Source organism: Kryptolebias marmoratus, linkage group LG9, assembly GCF_001649575.2.
Source record: "Kryptolebias marmoratus isolate JLee-2015 linkage group LG9, ASM164957v2, whole genome shotgun sequence".
Taxonomy (NCBI): domain Eukaryota; kingdom Metazoa; phylum Chordata; class Actinopteri; order Cyprinodontiformes; family Rivulidae; genus Kryptolebias; species Kryptolebias marmoratus.
Window position 1 is genome coordinate 26,785,095 of NC_051438.1, and position 24,113 is coordinate 26,809,207.

At 39.1% G+C, this 24,113-nt stretch overlaps 3 protein-coding genes across 6 annotated transcripts; all 3 read right to left on the reverse strand.

The window, feature by feature from the left end:
* Window positions 1–56: 56 nt before the first annotated feature.
* Window positions 57–2,893, reverse strand: ccna2 (cyclin A2). The gene is made up of 8 exons (XM_017417412.3): window positions 2,292–2,893; window positions 1,542–1,797; window positions 1,350–1,456; window positions 1,045–1,268; window positions 769–973; window positions 490–603; window positions 273–406; window positions 57–198 (listed from the first exon to the last, which is right to left on the reverse strand). Exons 1-8 carry the CDS (start codon window positions 2,502–2,504, stop codon window positions 147–149), a joined length of 1,305 nt encoding a protein of 434 aa, XP_017272901.1. The 5' UTR covers window positions 2,505–2,893; the 3' UTR covers window positions 57–146.
* A 756-nt stretch (window positions 2,894–3,649) lies between these two features.
* On the reverse strand, window positions 3,650–10,859 carry bbs7 (Bardet-Biedl syndrome 7). 3 transcript variants are annotated; one of them, XM_017417404.3, is made up of 19 exons: window positions 10,424–10,859; window positions 10,215–10,280; window positions 9,563–9,625; window positions 9,308–9,483; window positions 9,030–9,216; window positions 8,876–8,948; window positions 8,662–8,769; window positions 8,368–8,498; window positions 7,053–7,137; window positions 6,760–6,862; window positions 6,495–6,687; window positions 6,279–6,353; window positions 6,108–6,173; window positions 5,705–5,844; window positions 5,144–5,308; window positions 4,637–4,746; window positions 4,444–4,547; window positions 4,252–4,375; window positions 3,650–4,150 (listed from the first exon to the last, which is right to left on the reverse strand). In XM_017417404.3, exons 1-19 carry the CDS (start codon window positions 10,457–10,459, stop codon window positions 4,017–4,019), a joined length of 2,139 nt encoding a protein of 712 aa, XP_017272893.1. In that variant the 5' UTR covers window positions 10,460–10,859; the 3' UTR covers window positions 3,650–4,016. The 3 variants fall into 3 exon arrangements, with proteins under 3 accessions (XP_017272893.1, XP_037833146.1, XP_017272895.1); XM_037977218.1 differs by having other exon boundaries at window positions 8,368–8,501; XM_017417406.3 differs by lacking the exons at window positions 10,215–10,280; window positions 10,424–10,859 and adding an exon at window positions 10,045–10,187 and having other exon boundaries at window positions 8,368–8,501.
* Window positions 10,860–11,187: 328 nt separating this feature from the next.
* tmem33 (transmembrane protein 33) lies at window positions 11,188–15,992 on the reverse strand. 2 transcript variants are annotated; one of them, XM_017417415.3, is made up of 8 exons: window positions 15,867–15,992; window positions 15,078–15,145; window positions 13,792–13,886; window positions 13,509–13,696; window positions 13,132–13,199; window positions 12,730–12,863; window positions 12,524–12,607; window positions 11,188–12,151 (listed from the first exon to the last, which is right to left on the reverse strand). In XM_017417415.3, the coding sequence occupies exons 2-8, from the start codon at window positions 15,123–15,125 to the stop codon at window positions 12,022–12,024; spliced, it is 747 nt and encodes a 248-aa protein (XP_017272904.1). In that variant the 5' UTR covers window positions 15,126–15,145; window positions 15,867–15,992; the 3' UTR covers window positions 11,188–12,021. The 2 variants fall into 2 exon arrangements, with proteins under 2 accessions (XP_017272904.1, XP_037833159.1); XM_037977231.1 differs by lacking the exon at window positions 15,867–15,992 and adding an exon at window positions 15,603–15,824.
* Window positions 15,993–24,113: the final 8,121 nt, after the last annotated feature.

The window sequence follows — 24,113 nt, forward strand, 5'->3', positions numbered from 1 at the left end:
ATAAAAAAATAAAACCTTGTATCAATGGCACTACTCCAAAAAGAGCAGGACATTTAAAATGGTGGCACATCATTTATAAAAAAAACAAAAAACCTACAAAAAAGGCATACACATGCTTGTTAAACAGGGAGACAGGAGGGTTAGAGTCACTTCAGCAGCAGTTTGGCTGGTGCATTGATGCAGGAAACTTCATGGTACCTGGAAAAGAAAGCAACTTAAGCAACACTGCTTGAGAAAAGAAAAATAAATAAAGCACAACCATATGAACTTACTTTGAGCCCTTATACTTCTCCCGGACAGACTGCTGGGCGTGCTGCCCAGCGCTGAGGTACATTCGGTGAAGCTCCTCGATGCATGGCATCAGATCCTCCAGCGTGTAGCCAGTCTCCTCCACCAAGGACTTGGGCTGAAGGGAGAAGAAACCCAGAATGACTCCACTCAAGGATTTATATTTTTTTAAAAAGCCTCTAATCATGACTGAAAACATACCCATGAGCCTCCAGTCACTGTGTTGTTGGCCAGGATGTAGGCAGCAGCTGCCGTCTCTGACGGTAGGTATTTCAAGAATGGATCTGAATCAACTAAACTTAGCTCCCCAAGGTACTACAGGACAAAAAAAACAAACATGTAGTGTCTGTATTATGCAAGAGGGAAATCACCAAAGTACTCCTGATAATTTCGATACTTGCATACACTTGTACAAATGATTAAAAACACTCCATTAAGCAGACATTTGCAGATGTCACATCTGAACTGGCTCACACTCACCATCGCCAAGCTCTCCACCCGTTTGGCAACAGAATGATGGCAGAAGTACAGCGTGAGAAACTGGTTTATTGTTGGAGCAGCCATGTCAAAGGAAAGCACCTTCAGCACCAAATGCTCCATTTTTAACACTTGCTTCTTTGTGTAGGTGTCATCTGTGATGTAGACAAACTCTGCCACCTCAGGAGGGTAGATCTCTTCAAATTTTCTGCAGGTGAACATTAACATTTAAAACGGTGACATTTTTAAAGTTACAGTGACTATACAGCAGGTACGTACGAAGCCAGCAGCATGGCAGCAGTTCCCACAAGTTGAAGTTTGCCCCTTAAGACTGACATCGAGGACAGGAAGCGGTCGATGTAGTTAACAGCCAGATAAAGAGTCTCGTTTTGGAGCTTGTATTCTTCTCCAACCTCAACCAGCCAGTCTACCAGGATGGCCCTCATACTGTTTGTGATGTCGTGTTGCTTCTTCATGTAGCCTGCTTTAGGCCTGGTTTTCACCTACACAAAATTAAAATAAGTTAAACTAATACAAATTAAAAGCTCATATAGGTTAAATAAAAAACAAAAGCAGTTTCTCACCTCCATTTCCCTCAGGTACGTGTGGATTTCAGCAGCGTATTCTGGAACGCCACTCACAGTGGAAGGTTTTTCCTCCACTTCAATCACAGACATGTCCATGGGAGAATCTGTACAAAGAAAGTTTACTGTTGTTAAGGCCAAAATGACATGACGATAAGACTGGACAGAATGAGAGAAAGAAAAATGACCCACCGAAGCTGACATCCATCACTGATGGGACGTCGATGTTGGCCAGCGGCTGTCGGAGCTGGGTCACCGCATTGCTGACGGCCAGGGGAGAGTCTTCCACCGTGGGCTTTGCTTTGCTCCCTTCAACCACTTGCTTCTTGGGGCAGGCGCCATCAGGCTCATCCACATGGATCCGGAAGGCCGGCTGCTTGGTAGATGGCTTATCAAAGCAACTTTTGCTAAAGTCGTCATTTTTACAAGCCAAGGGTTGCGATGCATCCTAAAAAGGGGGAAGAGTAAATTTCAGATACAGAAACTTACCAGTTAGTCAATCGTTGAGCAATATATAGATATGGAAAGTTTCAGAACTACCAATCAGTGTGGAAAGCAATATTGCAAGCAGTACTGTACAAATAAAAATTAAGCATACTGGGAAAAGTGGGTTCTAACCGATTCATAGTACTAATATTTGCTCAATAAATCAGACTGGTTTAATAAAATACTGATACTGCAGAAAATGATGGCGGGAGGTTCTCCAGATTCACATTTGTAGTTTTAAACACAAGAACTACAGCGCTGCATTAGGCGACAATAAAATGGCGGACAGCCGGTGAAACCTTTGCAAACAGAGCAATATTTAAAACATTAAAGGAGGTAATTCGTGAAGTGTTTAGCCCAGATGCGATCATGAAAGTGGTAGCTCGAGGTCTGCAGGACTAACAGCCCACCTCCAGGTGTTAGCCCCGGCTAGGCTCACCGTGTTAGCATCGTTACCTGCTTCGGGCCGCGCTGGTTCTGCGCCTTGCTCCGCTGGTGGTGGTTCTGCAGGGCTCCCAGCACGGTTCTGTTGGAGGCTTGTTTCGGTGGGAGGTTTTCCTGGTTTTCTGCAGCTCGGGTTTTCAGTGAGCCTCTGAGCCTGGAGAGCATGTTCTCCTGGTTGGGAAACTCACTAGCGGCCGCGCTTCCTTGTCTGGTAGCTCCCGACATGTTTTTTTAATTCTTATTACCTTCCCTCTGAAACAAAAACTTCTGATCCTCGCTTAACACAAAAATACTCCAACCTCTATGCTCGTTCTCGTAAAAAAATGAGTTTAGCTGACAAAAGATGGCGGTTGAGCAGTATGGAGGTAAGCTTTTAGCTGTTGGACGAAACAATCACAATCCAAAATAAACTGTTGAGATGGCAACAATACACGGAACTGCCGCGCTAAAACAAACAAAAACAAGACGTGCACATTTGGCAGCAGGTTGGTTAAAACGAAGAGGTGGAAACTAATTCACGATCCTTTTAAAAAGTTCCGAATTTAGTACCAACCTGCTCAGATAAGGAGCTATCCTCGATCCATTTATGCAGAAACATAAAGCGATGTAGCTTCTCAGTTCAAGTAGCCCGCGACGATTGAAACCAACCAATCACGGACCGCACAGCCACTGACGTCATGTATGTACGGGAGCCGAGGCAGGGCAATATTACAATAATTGCAAATTCAAAACCGGTTTGAACAAAGATCACGTTAAAGACAGACGTTAAATGGGAGTAACAACATTAACGCAGACAATACAATCATTTTAAGTTGTTCTAATTCATGATAATAATATTTTACCGTAAAATTCAGACGTTTTCCTTGTACTTTAGGTAGTTTGATTTGAGTTTAAACAGATTTAATATATTCACATAATTTAAAAAAACTTTTCTTGTTTTGTTGTAGATGCCATTTGCAGGTCCCATAAAATACTTACGTTTTGTAAAAGTAAAAAGTTTACTTAAGTAAGTTTCTTCAAATGGCAAAATATGCCCAGAAAGTTAAAAGTAAAACTGCTTATTATGATAGTCTATTTAATTATTCTACAATGCTTAAGTTTAGATGGCTTATTATTATTTTTTTTAAGTCTGGTTGAGGTTACCATGAATATTTTTAATCAGCGATGTTTGGATGAGATTTTAAACTTTATGTAAGACTTAAAAGTACATCCTAACTGTCCAAGTAGAAGTAACAATGTGGTAAGAACCATAGTCTCCTCTTGAACATGTTGAAAGTGAAGTAAAATTAAAGGAAAGATTTTGTACATTTTTATTTAACCCTGTAAATGAAAACTGACATGGGAGTTCTCTTATAATTAGATCAGTCAGATTACTGCAGAAGTAATATTTTATTCAAAAAGATGTGATATTTCCAGACTAATTACTGAACATTTGTCAAATACACTAGAACTGTCTCTGTTTCATACATCAGTAAAACAACATATTCATGCGGCTTCAGTCATTTACCTCAAATTAACTTCAAATAAAAAAGAGAAACTTGCATTTTTCTGCTAACTATCTGCACAACAATTTTAAACATTATCAAATATAAATATTTTATTATTCTGCACTGTAATAAAGTATAAATAGAATCTAAATATAACACAACATTGATACAAAGGGTATCTACCATGGCATAAAGATGCTGGGATTGGACCACAAAACCAGCACAGAGATAAATCATAATCCATCTGTTATCATGGGTCGTTGAAAAAGTCCAACAGTGAATTTAAGTCATAATTATCGAGTATTTCCAACAATGAAGACACCTTCGTTTTCACATTCTGGCCCTTGAACTTGAATTTGTCAATGAAGAGATCGGTGATCATTCCTGCAGGGACGACAAATACACAGAAAACTATAAGTCACTGCTAGCCGAAAAACTCAATAACAACAATATTCAGTCAGACAAATCAGATTACTAAACTGTACCATAAAGCCTTTCAAGGTGTGCTGGCTGCTTTTTGTACTCTTCCAGAAGATTAGCAGATTCATCCAAGATGCTGCGATACTCTGGGATGAGGAAATCGGCGTTCCCCTCGTGAACCTGAAGCTCCTGTGAACCAGAGAGAACATGATGGTGAATAAACAGAGGCAGAGTGCTTTGAAACATCATAAACTTACTTTAAGAGCATCGACAAGCTGAACTTTTCTAGCCAGCAGCAGCTGGTACTCTAGCTTTGGGTGGATCATCCTGAGTGTGTGGCTCACAGACTCATCATTAATATCTGGAACATTAATAAACATGTGATTTATTTTTTTACATTACTGCAAAATACATATCAGGTCAGACTGCATTAGAAAACAGTGAACCTACCATATGACATGTTTACATTGATTTTCTTTTTAGTAGCTTCTTTGGAGAGAACGTCGCTCAGTATAGAGATGGTAGAAATGTTGTCAGACTTGAAGTGGCCCTCCCCCTTGCTGAAATTAAAAATTCAGACACATTAATACTAATTAGTTTTAAGATGAAGCCAAGTTAGCAAGTTCAAATGAAGTATGTAAGTATTTTAAGAGGACGTTCAGTTAACTTTTATGTTGACACAGGACTCTTGGCTTTAACAGCTCGTCATTCTGAATTGGCAAAACATAATAAATGCTGTAATTTAATTAATTAAAACACCAATTTAAAGGACCGATAAAAAGGAAGAACTTGCAGACTTAAATGAGGTGTTGCTTCTGGCTGACTGACAGGAAATGTGGCCCTAACAAGAAAGCTGTCACTTCAAACGAGATGCGATTAATTTATTTATAGAACTTATCAGCAGCATTAATAAACTGAAAGTGTATAAAGTTTGTTTTACTGTGTGCCTGCATTTACCAGTAGGTGGCTTCGAGCTGTGTGCCCAGGAACGTGTTGTGGAAGTAGAAAGTGACGCTGTCTCCCGCTGGTGTTTTCTCAGGCACCTCCGGCAAACAGAAGACCACCCAGGAGTGGATCTCTGCGAAACTTAACTGTCCCACCAAACTGAGCTTATTCATGGGCCTGAAACAGGAGATCCAGTAACAGGTAATTAAAAGAACAACAGCAGCTGTCACTAGTTTAACATTACTGTTTTACCTTCAACTCTGATCTTTAAAACAAATCATTAGGAGCAAATAACAGAAATTTCAAAATTAAAGATTTTAGTCTAAGGAAAGCAGCGGATCAACTGAGTATCTTAAATGACATTTATGTTCAAGTTTATGCTGCACTGTTCATTTTTGTTGTGACAATCACCTTTAAATAAATGGTATGTTATGTTATGGTAAATGGACATTTCTGTTTCGACAGCTGTTACTGTGTTTCAGCATTCAAAATTGTCCTGTAACCTATAATTACATTTTTAAAAATACACTCAGTCTGAATTTGATTTATTTATTGTTTAACTGTAATCTCTACCTGTCTGGATCGATGCTGTGCATCCGCTGGTGGAGGGATAACGGTTTGATCTGATACTGTCGAACCTGGCAGGTCTTGGGCTGCAGTCTGGGGGTAACGTAAGCCTGCAGGGTCCCATACTGGCCCTCGATGGATCTCACCTAGGAAAACATTTGATCGTGGAGGAAACATGTTAGTCTGCTGCAGATTATATGAGCTGTAGTTTAAACAAGCAGATCTGGTAACTATTTTTAATTGAGCATCCATGTAAACCTGCATAAAGGCTTCTCTTTTCATATTGATGGAGAAAGAAAAATACATATGTTTACAAAACTTGGCCTTCTGTTATTGTGGTTTTATTTGTTTAAGTAAAACTGCATACCATTAAAGGAACACACATGGCAGAGTTAGGTTTACTGGTTACCTTAAGTTCAAGTCTGGTAGTGTTGGCCTGACATCTGTACGTGGCCAGCAGGAAGTTCCCATTAGGCTGTTGGAAACAGAACCAGAGTCAGACCTCTGGGAATAAATGCAGGTTTGAGGCTTTATTTGTACATAATGTTAGCCCTCTGAACAGACAGTTTATGGAGCCCACCTCTGAGTCGCATTCACTGAAACTGACAACAGCCGAGTTCTTATCTACATCCAGCAGGTCTATAGGGACGTCACTCTGTGCAAAAAATAAAAACAATTAATTAAAATTCTATGCTGTATGTTTAAATCTGGAAAAAAGGGATTAAAACGTGTGCTTAATTTAAAAATTCAAGGATATTATTGTGTTGTGTCAGCAGGGCTTGTCTGCTTGGTGTACCTGGAGCAACAGGTTGTCGATGGCAGTCTGCACCTCCAGCGTGAGGCTGTAGCTGGCATCGTCCTGGCTTAGGGTGAACTTGTCATTGATGCTAAAGACGGGGACAGCAGAGACAGCTGTGCTTGACTGAGACGTCTGCTGGTACTGCTCACGACCCTGCAGGACTTTAACCTGAAGCTGCTCCAGCTCCGCCCTGAGAGGGAACAACATGATGTTGTTTTTAAATCCCACAAACTGCAGAAGAGGCTCAAAGTAGCTCTGATACCTGAGGGACTCTATTTTGGACTGTGTCTCTTTGCTCATCTTGACCTCGTCCCCTGGACCAGCCTCAGCCTTCTGGGGATCGGTGGTTAAACCAGTGACCCATCCTGGAAGAGTTAACCAGATTTAAATCGTTTTTGACACCAACTTCACTTATTATGAACAGTTTAACAGATTAGATCTCTAATCAAAAGATGGTACAGCAAAATAACAGAACAATAAAGCCTGTTTTTTATTTCTGTAGAAAATGACAGTGGGCACACTCACCACACTGACTGAAAAAGCATCTCCTCTAACCTGTATATGTGGCAGTCAAAATCTCATCATAAGACTCTTTCCCCACACAGCCACCCTGGATGGAGGTCACGCTCTCTGACAGCACCTGGAACAAACAAACATTAGCGTGTCACCTTTTGTTAATACGAACAACAGACATTTAGGCTCGGCATATGAAATATGATCTAATGTTTGGAAAAATGCCCAACCTTCTAATTTAAAAGAACAAAAAGATATTGTGCTGGTAGATGAAATGTAATTAACACAATGTTCTATCATCCAAACATTAAATTGTTTATAATAAAAAGAGCATAAATATGGTTTGTCCAAATGATGTGATGATAGAGAAGTATTTTAAACTGTTAGTGACTGTACAGATTGATGTAAAAACTGAAAAGTGAAGAGTTTAAGTTGCTCTGGAGTTAAAGTAAAAGATAAAATATTAAGTCTTGCGTTCCTTAAAGGAATGCATATCATCTGCTGCCTTTTGACCTGTTTCAGATTGAGATACAGTTATGTTGAAAAATGACTGGTTTAGCACTACATTACCCATGATGCACCTGTTTGTAGTTGCGCTCACTCGTAGGTTAGCGAGTTATTTTTCTGTGTGGTGCAGTGCCGTAAGAGCAGCATCTATGCAGGAATTGTTATCCACTGTCAATCCTTTGCTAAGATCACGTGTATGAATGCTGTGTGTGTCCTTATGATGTAACACACACCCACACTTACACACATAAACATCCATATCTGCATCTGTACCCTCATCATCTCCCATGTACCTGCTATTATTTCCTCCTCAATAAACCTTCTAAACTGCAGCCTTGGAGTTGGCCTATCCTTCTGACCGAGAAAGACTCAGTTGACGAGCAAACTGCAATTAGCGCACGTTAGACGCACAGTTTCTCTCAGACTGAGCTGTAGAAGTTCTGGTCAAACCTTTATGCATGATCTAATATGATCTATTAGTGCTGTGACTGTCAGCTACAACCACAACAAATACACTGTACCTCAGTGAGCTATAGTCATTTTTGTGTAGAGAGACGTCAATTAGCTGGGACAGCCATCTTAAACTAAGGTGACTTCAAAAGTTAATCAGTTGTAGATGTACAGCCAGTGATTACTTCTTGACCGTTTCATTGAAACCCGTCCATATTTTGTACAGACAAGTATACACACAAACACCTTTGAGCAATAATAAAATCAATGTACGAGGAGCCACATAGGGTTGGATAAATGTTTTGCTAAAAAACAAACAAATAAAAGCTTAAGCTATGACCGGGCATAATTTTAACAGTTTCATCATTTCATTTTTACTTTTTACCAGGCAAAAACTTACATGCTCAAAGCGTAATGTAGGCTCATTGGAACTATCAAAGCTAAAGATCTCAACTGTTCCATCGTCCCTGCCCACCAAGATGTCACTCACTCCATCTCCGATGATGTCGTACGTGTCAACACAAAGAATCCCTGCTGGACGGAGAGAGAGGTTAACAAACACAAACTGCACACAGTCCATATTAAAAAGAAGGTTCTTCGATGTAAGAGGATTCAAAGATCTCCTTAGTGAATTTGTAAAATGTTTTGCAAACCAACTTATTGGCTAAAATACACAGCAGTACTTTAGCTCTACCTCCTTTCTTCTTGTCATTGTCGATCTCCCACTTAGTCACAGCTGAGCTGTCACCAATCTGAATTAATCCAATTTTTCCATCTGTGGTTCCATAAAGGACTTCATCCCCTGAAGAAAAAAAATAAATCACCCATATTATGTTAGATCTTATTGAAACAAAGCAGTTTCAAGTTGTATTTTTTATAGAACGCCACAAACTGACAAACAGACTTGCCTCCATCTTTATTAAATAGCTCCAACACAGATGGAGGGCCGGGAACTTCAATGTCATAGGCAAGTTCAGATCCCTACAATCAGAGTGAAATACGTCACTGGAAGAAAGTCTGAGACTGTTTGAGGCGTAACAGAAGATATGAGTTTTGGTCTACCTGCAAGACTCTAAGAACTCGATCTTGGCAAGCCAAGACTGGCGTGAGGCATGAGAGCTTCTCCGAGGATAAACATGTAATGTCGTTAATTTTGTCTCCAGACAGGAAGTAATCCTGATCCTTGCAGTCACAGTAGTGGTTGTAGATGTAACTTGCGCACACAAAAAGATCAGCGCCTGAGACGTGCCTGGAAAGGACATTGCCAGCATCACTCGGTAAGGCAAGTCACAAAGCAAAATAAATCAACCGAGTAAGAAATGAGGGGAAGTTGTTCCTACATGGCGTTAATGCTCTCAGTGAGGTTGGCGTCAAAGGTGAGGAACTGTTTGCCTTTCTTGGTGAATCCTCGGACCTGAGAACCAGAACAGACAAAGATCTTCTCCTGAGGAGTTCCCACGGCACCTCCAAGGTCCATTCTGGCTACTTTTGGCCCTGGGAGTGTTTTAAATACAGGCTGAAAAAGAAAGTCAGACATCTTCACACTGCAGAAGATTCTATATCAGCTATACAGTGAGAGAAAAATCTAAACTCACCACTGCTTCCCCTTTCTTCATCCCAAAACACATAAGTATGCCATCGTGATCAGCTATAGCGACCTGAAATACAGAAGGACCAACACCCAAACCCAGTTTAACTAGTTTCACCAACAAAGACAAAACATGGTGGATGATTTTAGGGATATTACTGACTACAACACCACCACATTCTCCATATTCCCTCAATTGACAGGTAAGATGAATCAGTAAAATGCCTTAAATGTGGTCACAAGACACATCCGCAACTCTAAAGAGGAGTTTTAGGAAAACAGACTGAGACAGGATAAGAAATGACGATGTCGATGCCATGTTTTAAACTTAGATCATCCTAATTATAAGAAGGAACAGAGTTTTAGTTGTTTTAGTCAAATCTTGAGAATGTGGTTATGTGTGAGATCATACTATATGGAAAGACTTTGCAAGATGCGGTAATGTGTGTGTTGAGGATGACTCCCAGCTGCTGCCACATCCAACTTTACCTCAATTTCTAGTGTTGGTTTAACTGCAACAGCCATCTTGCATTGGGCTGACTCTAAAGGTTAATCTGCTGCAGATGTATTTCCAGTGATTACTCTGAGAGTTTCATTAAAACATGTCCCATGGTTCATGAGATATTTTGCTAACAGACAGACAGAGGAACAGAGAACACCTTCTGAGTGGCCTTTTTTCCCACTGCTGGAAGTAGCCTCATAGTTTTCTGGGATGTCACACCAACCTGGGAGGAAGAAACAGAAAAGATACAAACTACAGTCTGAATCAAATTCTGTGCAACTGCAAATGTAAAAATAAATAAAAACGAAATAAATATAACTTTAAAAAGAGCAAGACTTTTAAAGCAGCGGCTTCTGTTCGGGTTACCTGAATATAGTCAACTCTGTTGAGGTGGATCTCCATCTTCCTTCTTTAATAATGTTTATTTTTAAATAAAGAAAATCTTCCGGGTAGGTTTTCTGGTCGCACAATTAGGAGAATAACCAGTTCCCTTTAAAGCCAATTAAATATACATATCAGGCAAAGTTGCAGAACAACAAAAATGCCATTTGAGACTGGGATTATTGTCAAGCAAGGAGATTAGCAGAACGTGCTAACGTGGGCTAACACGATTAAATCACCGGCCAGCTGTCTTCTTCTTCGACGAGCGGAAGTCATTTTCACCCGGCTCCAGTAAGAACAGCCAGAACAAGCCGCTATCTGCGCGTGACGGAGCGCAGGTGAACGCTTATTTAACGGTCAGATTAGCCGTAAAGTATCCAACGCTTCTGCTGTGCTGAACGAGTTGACGTTGCTATGGCAACATAGCATTACGTTACAAGCTGCGACTCCATTGGCTGAGCGTGAGCCAGCAAATATTGAAGGCGCAAACTGATTGGCTGCAGCTTCAAACTAATACTTGATATTTCGGACTAGTTAAATATCATTTTAACATGACAAATAAACGCATCTAATGAAAAATTAAGAGTAAAACAGAACTACATTTGAATGTTACAATATATGTAGTAAAATACACACTGCTTATAAGAATAAAAATAAACTGCAGCATACAAAATTCATTTTATAAGGATTTGTTGATTCAGGCAATAACTAAAATTATAAGATATCAATAACATAAGAAATCTTGAACATTTTCTTTTTTGTAAGAGAACTTTATTCTTCTCATAAAAACGTTGTTTCTATAGGTAAATAAGCATGTTAGACATGGAGGAGACAAAACCAAAACAGGCATTTAGGAGAAACCTATTGCAACATGATTGAAAAACAATCAAAGCTGCCTTAAAAGTGACACAATGCCATGAAGCATTCAAAGGGATGACATGCTTTAAAATAATCATTTTAAATGCAAATCCTACAACAAAATGTCTGGTACCTTAAAACACAGCAGTTATTTTCTCATCTCAACATCCATTTGACAACATAGCTACATATTTATGTTTGCTGTTCAAAGAGCTAGTGATGATATAGATATAAAACATTGAAAGTTAGGCATTCAGACAAATTATAAGATGCTGCAAACAAAACTACGCACTTTTAAAAAAAAGCATCATCATGTATTAGCACATTTTCATTAAGTTAATCTCAAAATGTTATTGGTTCATTACAGAATAAACATTTTTATGAATAAATAATGACATAAAAGAAATAAAAACAGTCGTTACAGGGCAGCCGATATCTGCAGTGCTCCATTTAGTGAACGTAAAGAAGTGAAAGGATGCCCGCCGTTTGAAGCGGGTCACAGTAAGAAAAACAAATATCACTATGAGACTTCAGTGCTTTACCAGTTTGTCTTCAAAATATACAGAAAAAATGAAGCTCAGACTGTAAAGGTGACATTCAAAAGGTTTCTTCCATCGATGGCAAAGTCTGTCCCCCATCGTAGTCTTAAGTCACATCTTAATTGGCTTAAAAATAAAAACGGAAAAAAAAAACCATACAAAAACTCCCCCTTTTTCACAGCGTAATCAGACCCCTGTGGGGGCGAGGCGGCTGATGAAGGCGATACTGCTGAGGCACATTCTCCTCAAAAAAGCAGGACAGGCAGGCTTCATGATGAAGTGCTCCAGAAGAATTCTTAACTCGTAGAACAAGGTGCTGAGATGGTAAGAAAACATTAAGTTTGTCATTTTATAACAATTTATTAGCATGTGGTTATAATGTTGCTCAAACATCACCATAAAAAAAGCGAGCAGGTTGTTTTTTTTTGCTACTATTACTTTAGACAACAGTGAGATTTTGCATCAGAACAGAAACAATTATTATCTGCATGATGCTCATAAAGACGGTACAAACATTTCTTTAAACAGATCTTATGAACTGACACTGCATCAGGATAAAAAAATATTTCTTCAACTACAAACAAAACAAAAAATCCTATAAACTGAGTTTACTTATGTATTATACATATTGTTCTGTATATTACCGCCCAAGTATTTTGTTAGAATATTATTTTATTCATCAACTCACCGGCAGTATGGGTTTCTTCTGGATGTGTAGCGGAGAGTTAGGAATCGGTAGTAAATAAAAGGCAGCAACAAGCTTCCCTGGCCACTGTTGATTAGACGTAAATGTTTGCTGAGCCGTTTCAAAAATACTATACATGTTTGTATTTTGTCATTGGAATAAAAAGCATATGAATCTGCATTGTGTAATAAAATCAACAGTAAACATACCTGAAGAGCATGAAAACAGTAGCTGGCATCAAGAAGATCTCGTTACAAGCGATAAACTTCAGGATGTTCTGCTGATTGGTTGTTATTCGGTCCAGGAGGTTCCTTACAAACATCAGGCTGTTGGGGCCCATTGACTGAAAAAAATAAAGCAATTTTACTACAAACCTGCTGAACAATAATGTTTTCCGTCAGGTCACAGAGAATATGTTGAATGAAAACAAATCAAGTTAGTATTTATTAGCTATATTTAACTTTTCAGTCAAATTTGTCATAATTAAAACTCCATTTAGCTGCTGCTAGTGATTATTAGCTAACTGATCATTATTAGCTAACTGTTTTCAGACATACAGCTCAATAAATAAAATTTAAAAAGCCACCAGATAATTTATGATTCTTACTCACATCAAGAACTTTCTTTGTGTATGTAGTCGCATGAAGCAAGGAAAACAGGAAAACTGGGAAGATGCTCACTGGACACAATGTTAAGGAAAAACTAAAAGCACTTAACACAAAACTAATAAATAAACGGAACAAAATTAAGAGTCGTGCATCAAAACTATGTGTTTTACAGGTAAGACCTTTGTAACGTGTTAATATTACGGCTTTAGCTGAGAAATCCTTGAAGAAAACCTGAATAATTACAGAATTTAAAGTGAGGAACAGCAGTAAAACATTAATAAAGGGAGAAGGAAACACACGTTGTGTTAAACAGTTCTAACGAATGACGAACTAGCATTTAAGAAGTTCCCGTGCAGAACGTGTTCGGGGTGAAAGGATACTTGTGATGGGGTAGGAGTTGACAAGGATCAGAGAGTAGAGCAGGTAATGGCAGCTGTCTTCTTGCAGAGCCTGAGTCAGGAACGCTCTGCTCAGCTGAAAGCGAGGAAGCCTCTGGTGGAGGCGAAGCGCGCTGGTGAGAGCGTTGGCTAACAAGGCTCGCTGATAGAAGTTAGCTGCTGCGTGAGGTCTGAAACACAAAAAAGGGACATATTTAAACATGCAATTATGAGGGATTAACTATCAAACTAATAATAGCATGTTATACAAACTGTATAAACTCACCCCAAGATTGGCAGAATAAACATGACAGAGCAGTAGACAGTGAAGAGACGTGACAGCCACATTGCTGTTTCCAGCTTGTTGCTCATTAAAAATTGCTGAGGAACAAAAAAAAGGGAAATATTTATAGAAAAGAACAAACACATATTAACTGTTGAACCTAGTTATTTCTAACAGGTGGATACATGCAAACATTACAACTAAATTTGTCAGTGAAAACAAGCAAACAAGAGAAATGACTTGATATCCTAACAGTGGGATCTCACAGGGCTGAAATGGTTAAAGACTCAAAAAGTGAAAAAAAAAAAAAAAAAAAGGTAAAGTTTCTGTTGCAAGCCGTCCAGCCATGATTTGAGCAAGCAACTTTTAAAAATCACGGTTTATTATCATGAGTACAGCTTGCAAACTGTATTCTAGGCCGTGCACAATATTTTGTTGCTCACCTCGGCAGCTGCTCCCACATTTAAGATTTATTCTGCTGGAGTACACTTTTGTAATGAGCATAGACCGGTTTTAAATGATAATATTGATCATTTATGAGGTTTTAAGGCCTCAGCATTAACGTGAATGTCCTTTGTCAGAGTGAGCTCCTGTGCAGGTGTCAAAATAAAGCTCTGGCTCTCGAGATGGGTTAGAGACATCCGCGACGACTGTGTGATTATTTTGAGACGAAATTTGTCGCAGAATTTTTCTGAACGTGTTTAAAACTCAAGCGTCAAGACCGCACGCCTCTGCGACTCGCGTAAGGAAACTGAGAACAACCCGTGAACGTTTTGGGACACCTGAGGAGTCTCATTTCCCAACGAGCCGCCAAAAGTCATAGCCCAGAGAGATACTACCTGAACTGTTTCAAAATAAAAAGTAAAACTGTCAAAGCATGACTAGTTTCCTTTAGTTCCCTGTTTCTACATGTATTAAAGCTTGTAAATTACTTTTGTAACCCAGTGATAAGTTTTCAACATCTGAAGGGGAATCCCTCCCACAAAAGGCGTCTTTTAGTGCAATTTAGCCGTCAGGTTGAGATTTTAATTTGTTTTTCTATGAGCAGTTCTTTCAGAAAGTTATTTAGTGACTTTGCAGTTGTGGCCTTTGCTTATCAGCATAAGCTCAGACTGACAAAACACAGTTGTGTGGCTTTTTCTTTTATCAAACTGAGCAAATCCTCACCCTTTGTTCTTTGATAAAAGGCTCAAACTAAATGCTGCTCAATACCCCGGTGCTTATCAAACAGAGAAATATGTTACATGGACACCTATCTTAGCTGGAAGAGGTTATAACAGCTAACTTACCGCAGGCCCCAGCTGGGGAGGAGGGTTTTGTTGGTTGGTGTCTGCCATTTTTACCAAGTGAGGTGGATCTGTAGGAAAAAAAAAACAAAACATAAACATCACTTGAAATGCATCCCTTAACCTGTTTAGTACAATAAACAGGTTTATTGTACTAAACTTGTTAAACTTGTTAAAATTACCAGTCAGTCTGCAAACACTGAAACAGAAAAAAGTTTTTTTTTCTATTCTTTAAATTTACTTTGGGTTATGAGCAGCTTCAAACACAATAATCATTTGCTTTAGACTTCAATCTACTTCACTAAGAATAATGCTGAAACACGAGTAAACTTTAAACCCTAACTTATCAGGATTGACACAAAAACTACCAAATGATTCAAGTTATGTTTAGTATTTCCTGTGAAGGGAATAATATAAATAATAATATTAATAAACCGGTTGGGTTAACCAGCCAACCAGCGCATCTGGCCTGAACTAGTTTGGTGCTATGACTGCCTTGCTAAAAATAAAACGTTAAAAAAAACCTACCACTGTGTGATTCCTATAAGCGGAATTTAACCAAACGTAAAGCTGAACTTTAGAAAATTTACAGCGGTTTTATTCAGCTTCACACCGGCAGCCGCTGATCTAGAATATTCTGTTACCATCGTTACAAGATTCCACTTCGGCTAACGTTAGCCACCTAGCATCTACCTGCCTCCTCACGCTAGCATGGCTACGCTGGCTAACGACACGTCTCCCTGACTGTTTAAATAAATCTGAACACAAATTGGGAAAACTTGTTAACGTTACATTTGGTTGTATTACAGCGTGCCTCCTCGGTGTCGAAGAATTACGTGGCGTCGAGGAAACCGGCTACTGCCGTAGTAAATGATCACCTGACCTTCCGAGACGGAGGAAGCCTGAGCTAAGATCTCGCGATATTTCAGACGGGAACAGCTGCGCGCAGAAAGTACGCTCTCTGGTGGACAAATATATTTTCATCTTATAAACAGCCTACCGAAAATTATTTTATGACTTTACTAAATTAGGGGAAAATTCCCCAAATAACTGTATGACAGGCATAAAATATAATTTTTGTACTAATAACAATTCATTAGTGGAAAAAAGTCCTATTTTTTCAGTCAGTGTGGTGAAAGTTATTTGAGAAAACTGAACAAACAAAGACATGTCAGGCCTAAAAAATACCAACAGCACAGCCTATTAAATTAATGTCCTTAAAGAAATAGCAAAATCTTTAGCAAAGACACAAGAAAACACAGGACCTGAAAGATGCAAACTGACTGTTTTTGGCTTAAAATCTTGATGTAAACCTGCCAAATTGTTGTTGTTGTTGTTGGGACTTTTGTGAATAAAACCAAGTTTGTGTTCCTTATTTTCCTGAATGGTATGGGTCAGTATTTGATGGTTTAATTGCTCAGGTTCATGCACTAATTATGAAGCAGACAAAAACTACTAGAAAGTCTACAAAATACTCTAAATAAACAATGTCAAGTGACAGTTAGTTGCTATAAAGACAATTAAAATCAGGTTTCTAAGGTGTTAAATGGATTTGTGCATATACAGTCAGGAAATTGTATCGTTTAGTTTGTAAACTTTATAGCATCTGCAGTTGCAATTAAAATAAAACAGCACTGATTTTTTTATGTTTTGTAAGTTTTGAGAGGATTAGGTAAGATGCAGTGGAAAGTATATATGAATGTTATGAAACGACACTGAGGACTGGTGCAGTTACGTCACTGGATGACAGCCGTCTGGAAGATAACACTGCTGACTGCGCATGCGCGAAACGATGCGTCCATTTATCAGCTATGTGCTGCTTTAAATGCGTGGATTAAAAATATATATTTCTAATGCAGACATCGAGATTGTTTAATTAAGTCTAGATTTCCATGTTATTAGTTTGTTTGTTTGTTTCCTCCACGCCCTCTCCTGCTGCATTTCTCTATTTAAAGACTTAAACCAGCAGGGGGCGCACTCGACCGGACCATGATGTTATCCTGCAGGTTGGCCTATTGCCTGGGAAGGGAAATTATTTTAGCTTTAAGTGTACCTTATTTGGTCCCAACATGTTTAAAATCTTACATCTGAGTGCATCTGTGGCGCATACATCCACAGAATATTGGCACGAGTGTCGCGGGGTGATGTGTTTGCTGCATTTGAAAATATAGGCAGTGTAAGCACTGTAGAATCTAATTATTTCTTTGCAAAACCTAATTAGGCATTAAAAAAGGTTAACGCCAGCGCCTGAAACGTTTTTGTTTAATAATCCCATTACTGCCGGCTCATCATGTATAAAATGGTGCAGGAGGACACTAAGTTTCCACTTGTTAAAGGGAATCTCTGAGAAATAGTCGCAGGTTTTTGACACTATCTGGGATTGGAAATTAGGCTGCAATTAAACCGCGGAGGCTCAGCTCAGCTCAGCGCACAGAGTAAGTAAGGCTGCAGCGCCCGGCCTGCTTTTTGCATGCATTTTAAAAAATATATATGTTTAAATAATGATTCTGCAAAACACTGAAATTTGTGATTTTTTTAAACTTGTCTGAGTGTTTGAGCATCACAGAAACTCCCAAACTGCAGCGCGCAAAAAAAAAAAAACCTCGTTCGCAATTCTTATTATTTTTCTAAAACGTCAGCTCCTCTCGGATTATCCAGCCACCAGAGAGTTCAGGGTAGGAATTTAAAAAGAGATATTTTTAATTTGTCTGGGATCTGTTTGTGAAAATGACAGAGAAGCTATTCTAGAAAAAAACAAAAACAAATATTTGTTACAAACACATAAATTATGCTGGTTTGAAATGAAAAAAAAACAAAACAAAACAAAAAAGCCCCCAAAGAGAAGCCATTTTGGCATGTTTAATATTTTATTTTCAGTGTATGGATTATTTAAGATACGGGTAATTTACCATATATGTTAAAAAAAACAACCTTGTGATTTAAAGATCACGCAGGATATTGACGCGTTTTCGATGTTTTTTAGTCTTTTTGTGCCCATTTCTTATAAATTCTCTAAATAACATGCAGAGTAATTTTGGTTAAAAAACATTTCAAGGAAATAACATAAAAAGAAACATTTATTCGATCTATTTTTCAGTTTTACCTGATGTTATTCTCATTTATATTTATGCAAAATGTACATAAAAAAGAATTGTAACATTCAGGTAAATATTTGCCAAATATTTGTTAGCCCTCAAAGTAAACTAAAGTCTTCCTGTTATATTAAATTTTTTTTTTTACAACAAGAGTATTAGTTAAATAAATTATTAACCAATAATTAATTATTGGTTTATTTATTTATTTACGGCAGCATTTCTGCGCGTTTCTGCGCCTTTATGTCAGCAGAAACATCCCTCTGCCTTTCATGTTTTCCTTCAAAGCTCAAGGTTTTTTCAGGATAAATAGGCCAAGAAAAATGAGAAAAAGGCTGTGATGGACACGCTGAAGTGAAACAAACCGTGGTGTGATTCGGGAAGAAAGCGCTCGGATCTGGATGTTTCTGGAGCAAACAAACAGGGCGTGGAGGCGCAGCAAAAACAGAAACAAGAGAGGAAGACGACGGGAAGAAAGAGGGGGGCTTGGTGGGGAGGAGAAGAAGGACACGGTGGATTTTCCTCCGACGGGTTGAAGAAACAATAAAGCGAGATTTCAACAGATTTTTTTTTCTTTCTTTCTCTTTGTTGAGCGACCAAAGGCTCGTTTCTGTCTTATTTTGTAAAGATCTCCGTGATTAATAGGATGGAAATAATCAATGTTGTGCTCTTTGGTTCGGATGAATCATAATATTGTTGTTTATTTGGGGCTCAGAATGAAAAGACTACATTTATATAAAGATTTAAAAACTAAGGAAGAACATTACGTTGATATTAAACCAAAAAACTTTTATTTTGATTTGCGTTGTTTTATTTATTTATTTATTTTTGACAAAACTGGAATAATTTGGCTTGAAAAGTTTAAACTCGATTTGTTTTAGTATTCAGCATTTATTTTTACTGCAGGAGGCTGTTTTTAATTTCATTCTTTACCCGTTTTAATCAATTGAATATTATTATTTTTCTTTATTTTTAATTTCCAGTCAGTTTCTGTCAGGAGAGAAAAACAGCAGCTTCTTCGAGAAGCTGTAAAAAATGCTCCCCTAACCGATTTTTGTAGGTAATTAACTTTTTTTTGTTTTCAACATATTTATTGTAGCTCTTCCTATCTTATTTCGTCAGAATTCAGCATGTTGATTCTGGATATTTGGTCTCTTTGTAGAAAACACAACACCACGGAGTTTTTTTTTTTCCTGCTAGAAAGAAACATTTTCCTCCAAGCCTCGAATTTAGGAACATTTTTTATGGGGATTATCTTAAATCCAGTTTTTAATGTTGCATATCCATACAGTCAGTGCGATTTTATTGAATTTTTTATTATTCTTACATCGATCCTCAAACCAAAAAAGAAAAACAAATCGAGCAGAAATCAAGATGTATTTTATTAGAAATGTTTTGTGAGCTTATTGAAGATAAACAGATGGGAGGTTTGACCAGTTTGTTGTTAAAAGCTCATGATTTTGTGATTAATCAGACAATACCTCAGAGAGCAAAGAGATCCGCCAGAAAGCGGACTTTTTTCTTTCTTTTTTCCTTGTTGGGGAGTAAAGCTATGTTTGTTTGTGGCTTCAATGGGAGCCCATAATGGAAGTGATAGCATCAGGATTGTCACCACAAATGATCTGGGCGTTCTGCGGGGCTGTTTGACAGAGCCCATTATGTCACTGGTCACGTCCCTCCACTCCTTGTGCTCGCTTTGCTTTCAATGGGAGTGAATTAATCATATGGTTTGAGAGGGATCAACCAGCTTAATGCACTTTGGTCTGCCTCAGTGGTGCCCGGTCCTGGTTCTGGTTCTGGTCCTGCTCCTGCAGGACCACCATCCTGCATGTTTTAGATGTTTTCTCTGAATGACTGCGTGATTAACAGGCTTCTGCAGGAGAGCAGGGAAGGATAGGAGGATAGTGGTCCTCCAGTACCAGGACTGGACACGGGTCTACCTGAGCTCACGTGGACGCCTCCTCAGCTGATCACGTGGAGCAGCTGCTTAGCTGTTGTCTAAAGTTGGGGTGCAAACTTATATTTTCGCTTCCCCAGTAATGTTTATTGATTCAGTTACAAACCAAAACATTAATTTAAATAATAATACCTGCTGTGTTCTCCAGCGAACCCCCCCTCAGCTCGGAGTTGGTCCGGTCCAGCTCAGCAGAACCCCGGCAGCTGATGCCTCCTTCAGCCGTGGAGATGAGAGGAAAAAAGCAAAGTTTGTTTTTTTAAATCTTCTAAAATGTGCTGCAACATTTTTTGGCAGTGGATCCAGACAGAATAGAGCAAGAACACTAAGTGATATCGTTCAGGTGTGTAAGATACCAACGAGTTTCTAAAAAGTGGGAACATAAATCCTTTTTATGCTGATCTTATTAACATCAACTCTGAGCTTACTGCATGTTGTTTTTTTCTATGCTAGACTAAAACTGAAATAAATATGACCTACATGTCTACAGGTTTTGTAAATGTTGGTTTGTTTAAAAGAATCAGCATTAAACCACCAACCAGGTGCACTAGGTGCTCTGATTTTGCTCCACATTTTCTCATATAATCAGGAACCCAAACTCTCCTGCAGGTGCAGCTTAAAAAAACAGCGACATTAAAATGATGTTAAAACACCACTTATTTTTTTATTTGGCATTTATTTGTTCTTTTTTTTTATCTAGGAGCTGATTTGAGCCTAAAAAACAAACATTCTTTAGTAACAATATATATAAATAACTATATAGGTATGTATTTATTTTATTCTTAATATGAACTCATCTGTAACCTGTCGTGAATTTAATTTATTTAAGACACAAATTTGGTTTTTTCACCTATCCAGTTAGTTTCAACTAACAATATTTTTCTTTATTTCTTATCTTTTAAGTTTTTGTAAGTCTAAAAGGTAAAAGTGAAGTGTTTCTAGATTAAACTAGATTAGATTCTTATAATCTGGATGTTTGAGATGGAACTAAGTTCTGGACTTCAGCAGAACAAGACAGCAGGTAGACAAGCTTCTGAAAAGGATCTATTCGCTTTATAAATAATATAATGTATATATTTTTTTACATTTAAAACACCAACGCCATTAGTTTTCCAGGAGGGTGCAGTTATTGCTTTATCAGGCACAATCAAAGTGTGAATTAATCAAAGCACTCCGCGTCGCAGCACCTAGAAGCGCGGCCATTGTTTGGCTGTAATGGATGGCTTTAAATTTTGACGTTATTATTTCCCGTCATTTCTGGAAACAAATTGAACATTTATTGCATATATATTAAAAATTATACAGTCGTCGGGAGAGGCTGATGTCTCTTTTATTGAGGCGCACCGAGAGGTGAGGTCTCACCGGATCAATTTCCCTGTCTTGTTACTCCCGCAAGAGGATGTTTGGAAAATGCCTCCACCGCTAAATTGATTCAGAAACGAATTCATAACTCGAGGCGTTTAAGCAATTCTGGGGCGCCCAGTTGTTTTTTTATATCCTCAGTCTTTCTTTTATTTCATGTTTTGATTGAGCATCCAAACAAAGTTTTGCACCATTCTGTTTCTTTTTGTCGCTGGTTTATTCTCTCCTCTTCGTGGCCGTTTGTCCACGTTCGCCTATTTTTCATTCTTTGCCAGAAAAAAAATGCATTTAATACACTGGGTTTTGGGTGGCTTCACAAACATAGCCATTAGGCAATCACAATGCTTTTATTGTGCACTTGATCTGAAAATAGAGGCCGGTCTGACTGCGGGATCCAGACGAACCTATGGAAAAGGCCTTGTCTTTGTCTGCCTGTGCAGAGATGAATGGTCCGTGTCAACCAGATGATTAGTTTGCACTATTAAATTGTCAAAAAGGAAGGATTTTCCCCCCGATAATGCCTTTTGGTGAAGAATTATGGAATTCAGAGTTGTTTGCAACTGCTGGGGAACTTCGCAGGGGCGAGGGCGAAGGTCAGACAGAGTTCTCAGCGCTGCGTCCAGCGTGGCGCAGCAGTCAGAGGGGACGCGAGGACAAATCCGGGTCTATTTCCTGCACCATGGGAAGATTAATGTCTACATTGTGCTAGATGAACGAGATCGATGCAGTGACGCCGTGATTCAAACAGCTGAGCAGCCGTGAGAGCATCCTTTACAAGTGCGTAAAATTCACGAGCAAAACCATTGAAATCACCTACAGGGAGGACTCGATGCCTCAAAATGCAAACAGCGAATCAAATCCCCACTAAAACAGCATCGTAAAAAGAAAAAAAACAAGTCTTAAATGGACATAGTTTTACAATTTGAAACAAGTCTTCAACCAAGCGCGAAAACGTGCCCAGATGCGCCAGACCTGTCGCCCGCTCTTTCTGCGAGTCTTGTCAGCTCTTCTCCATTCAGGAGGACCACCCCCCCATCCCTGCCCAACCTCTATTCTAGTGCCAACGTTTTGTGTTAAATGTTAACAACTTGGCCCGATCCATTTAATCGCCAACAACAAATCTGTGTTGACTCGAACACTCGCCTCCTTTGTGCCCATTGTGCGCCTGCCCTCACTTGGAGATTTATGTATTTTTGATATTAAATTCCTTCTGTCATCAAGACTGCTCTCTTGTTGACTTTTCTTGACCTGCCGACCCCTTTCCCCAAACTTTCCCATATTTAACGCGGGACCCTCCTCCTCCTCCCCCCACCACCATGCTTCTCCTGCTCTGCCACAGCTCAATGCTCTGTGGATCCTTCTGTTGGCATGTGCTGTTTGCACTGTTCTTGAACTTCAGTGCGCTGCTCTGTCCTCATCCTGTACTCTGAACCCCGAGGAGCAAACGTCCTTGAAAATAACGGCGCATTCTCCACGAGGCCTTGAAGTCGTCTGAAGAAAACCAGAACAACTTGAGTTCCTTTAGTGCACACCACAGTTTAAACACCACATTAACTGCGCTTCAGCCACATTCCGCAGACGGCTTTGGCCCTGTCTTGACGCAGAGTGACGGATACATCATACATGACGCTCATGTCGCCTATAGCAGCCTCCCTCTGGCTGCCCAGCTTGCTAATTAGTTAAACAAACCTTAATACTAATGATCCCACTGGCCTGGTGAGCTTTGTGGGGTTTTGTTCGCCTACTTTGCCTCAGCTTCTCCCGCTGGAAACTTGGCCCCCGCTGACCCGAGCTATCATGGCGCTGCAGAGACGCTTGGACCGCCCTGGCCGGAGTCCATCCCCCCCAGGGGCCAAAGGGCAGCGTCCAAGGCCCCGGAATGCCACCACCAGCTGCTTGCAGTGACACCATTTACAAAAGAGGCTTGGTGAGCAATCCTTCTATGTGCTGTCACTGTTGTGACAGAGCTGGACTGACGTTTATTTACTCACTGGACCAAAAAAACTGGCGGTTTGGTTAGAGCAAAGTGACAACTTTAGATTCTGTTTGTATCTCTAAATAATTTAATTCAAACACCATCTTAATAAAGCACCTTTTTCTAAATTACCCAATAGTTTGGTAACTCCTAAGAACTCACAGTTTGGGTCTTATTGGTGTTTTAAGCCAATTCCAAAGATGCTGACTATTTTATATACACAGAAAGAAAACAACTACAGCTACAACAAAAATATCTTTATATTTTTGTTATGCAAAATGCAAAATCTTTATGAAATCTTCTTTTCAACGGCTTAACTGTATAAACACAGTAATACAGTGAATAAAAACATTAATAGCCTTTTTGAATATGGTGAAAACCGTCAAGCTAACTGATTGCAAAGCAATGAAGTCTGGTAACCCCCCTTCCATAAACTAAGAAACAAAATCACACATTCCCATTGTAATGGGAAAAAACTGAAGCAAAATTTGTGACTGCTGCCAACTACCACGTGTGTTTGTTTATCTACAAAAACAGCCAAAATGACTGAAAATAGGTCAACAATCATGACCTATTTGACCATTGACGCATAGCTGCAGGAATCGAGGTCAGATTATTCTGATGTGCTGATCCATCTTTACGCTCAGGTGCTTTGT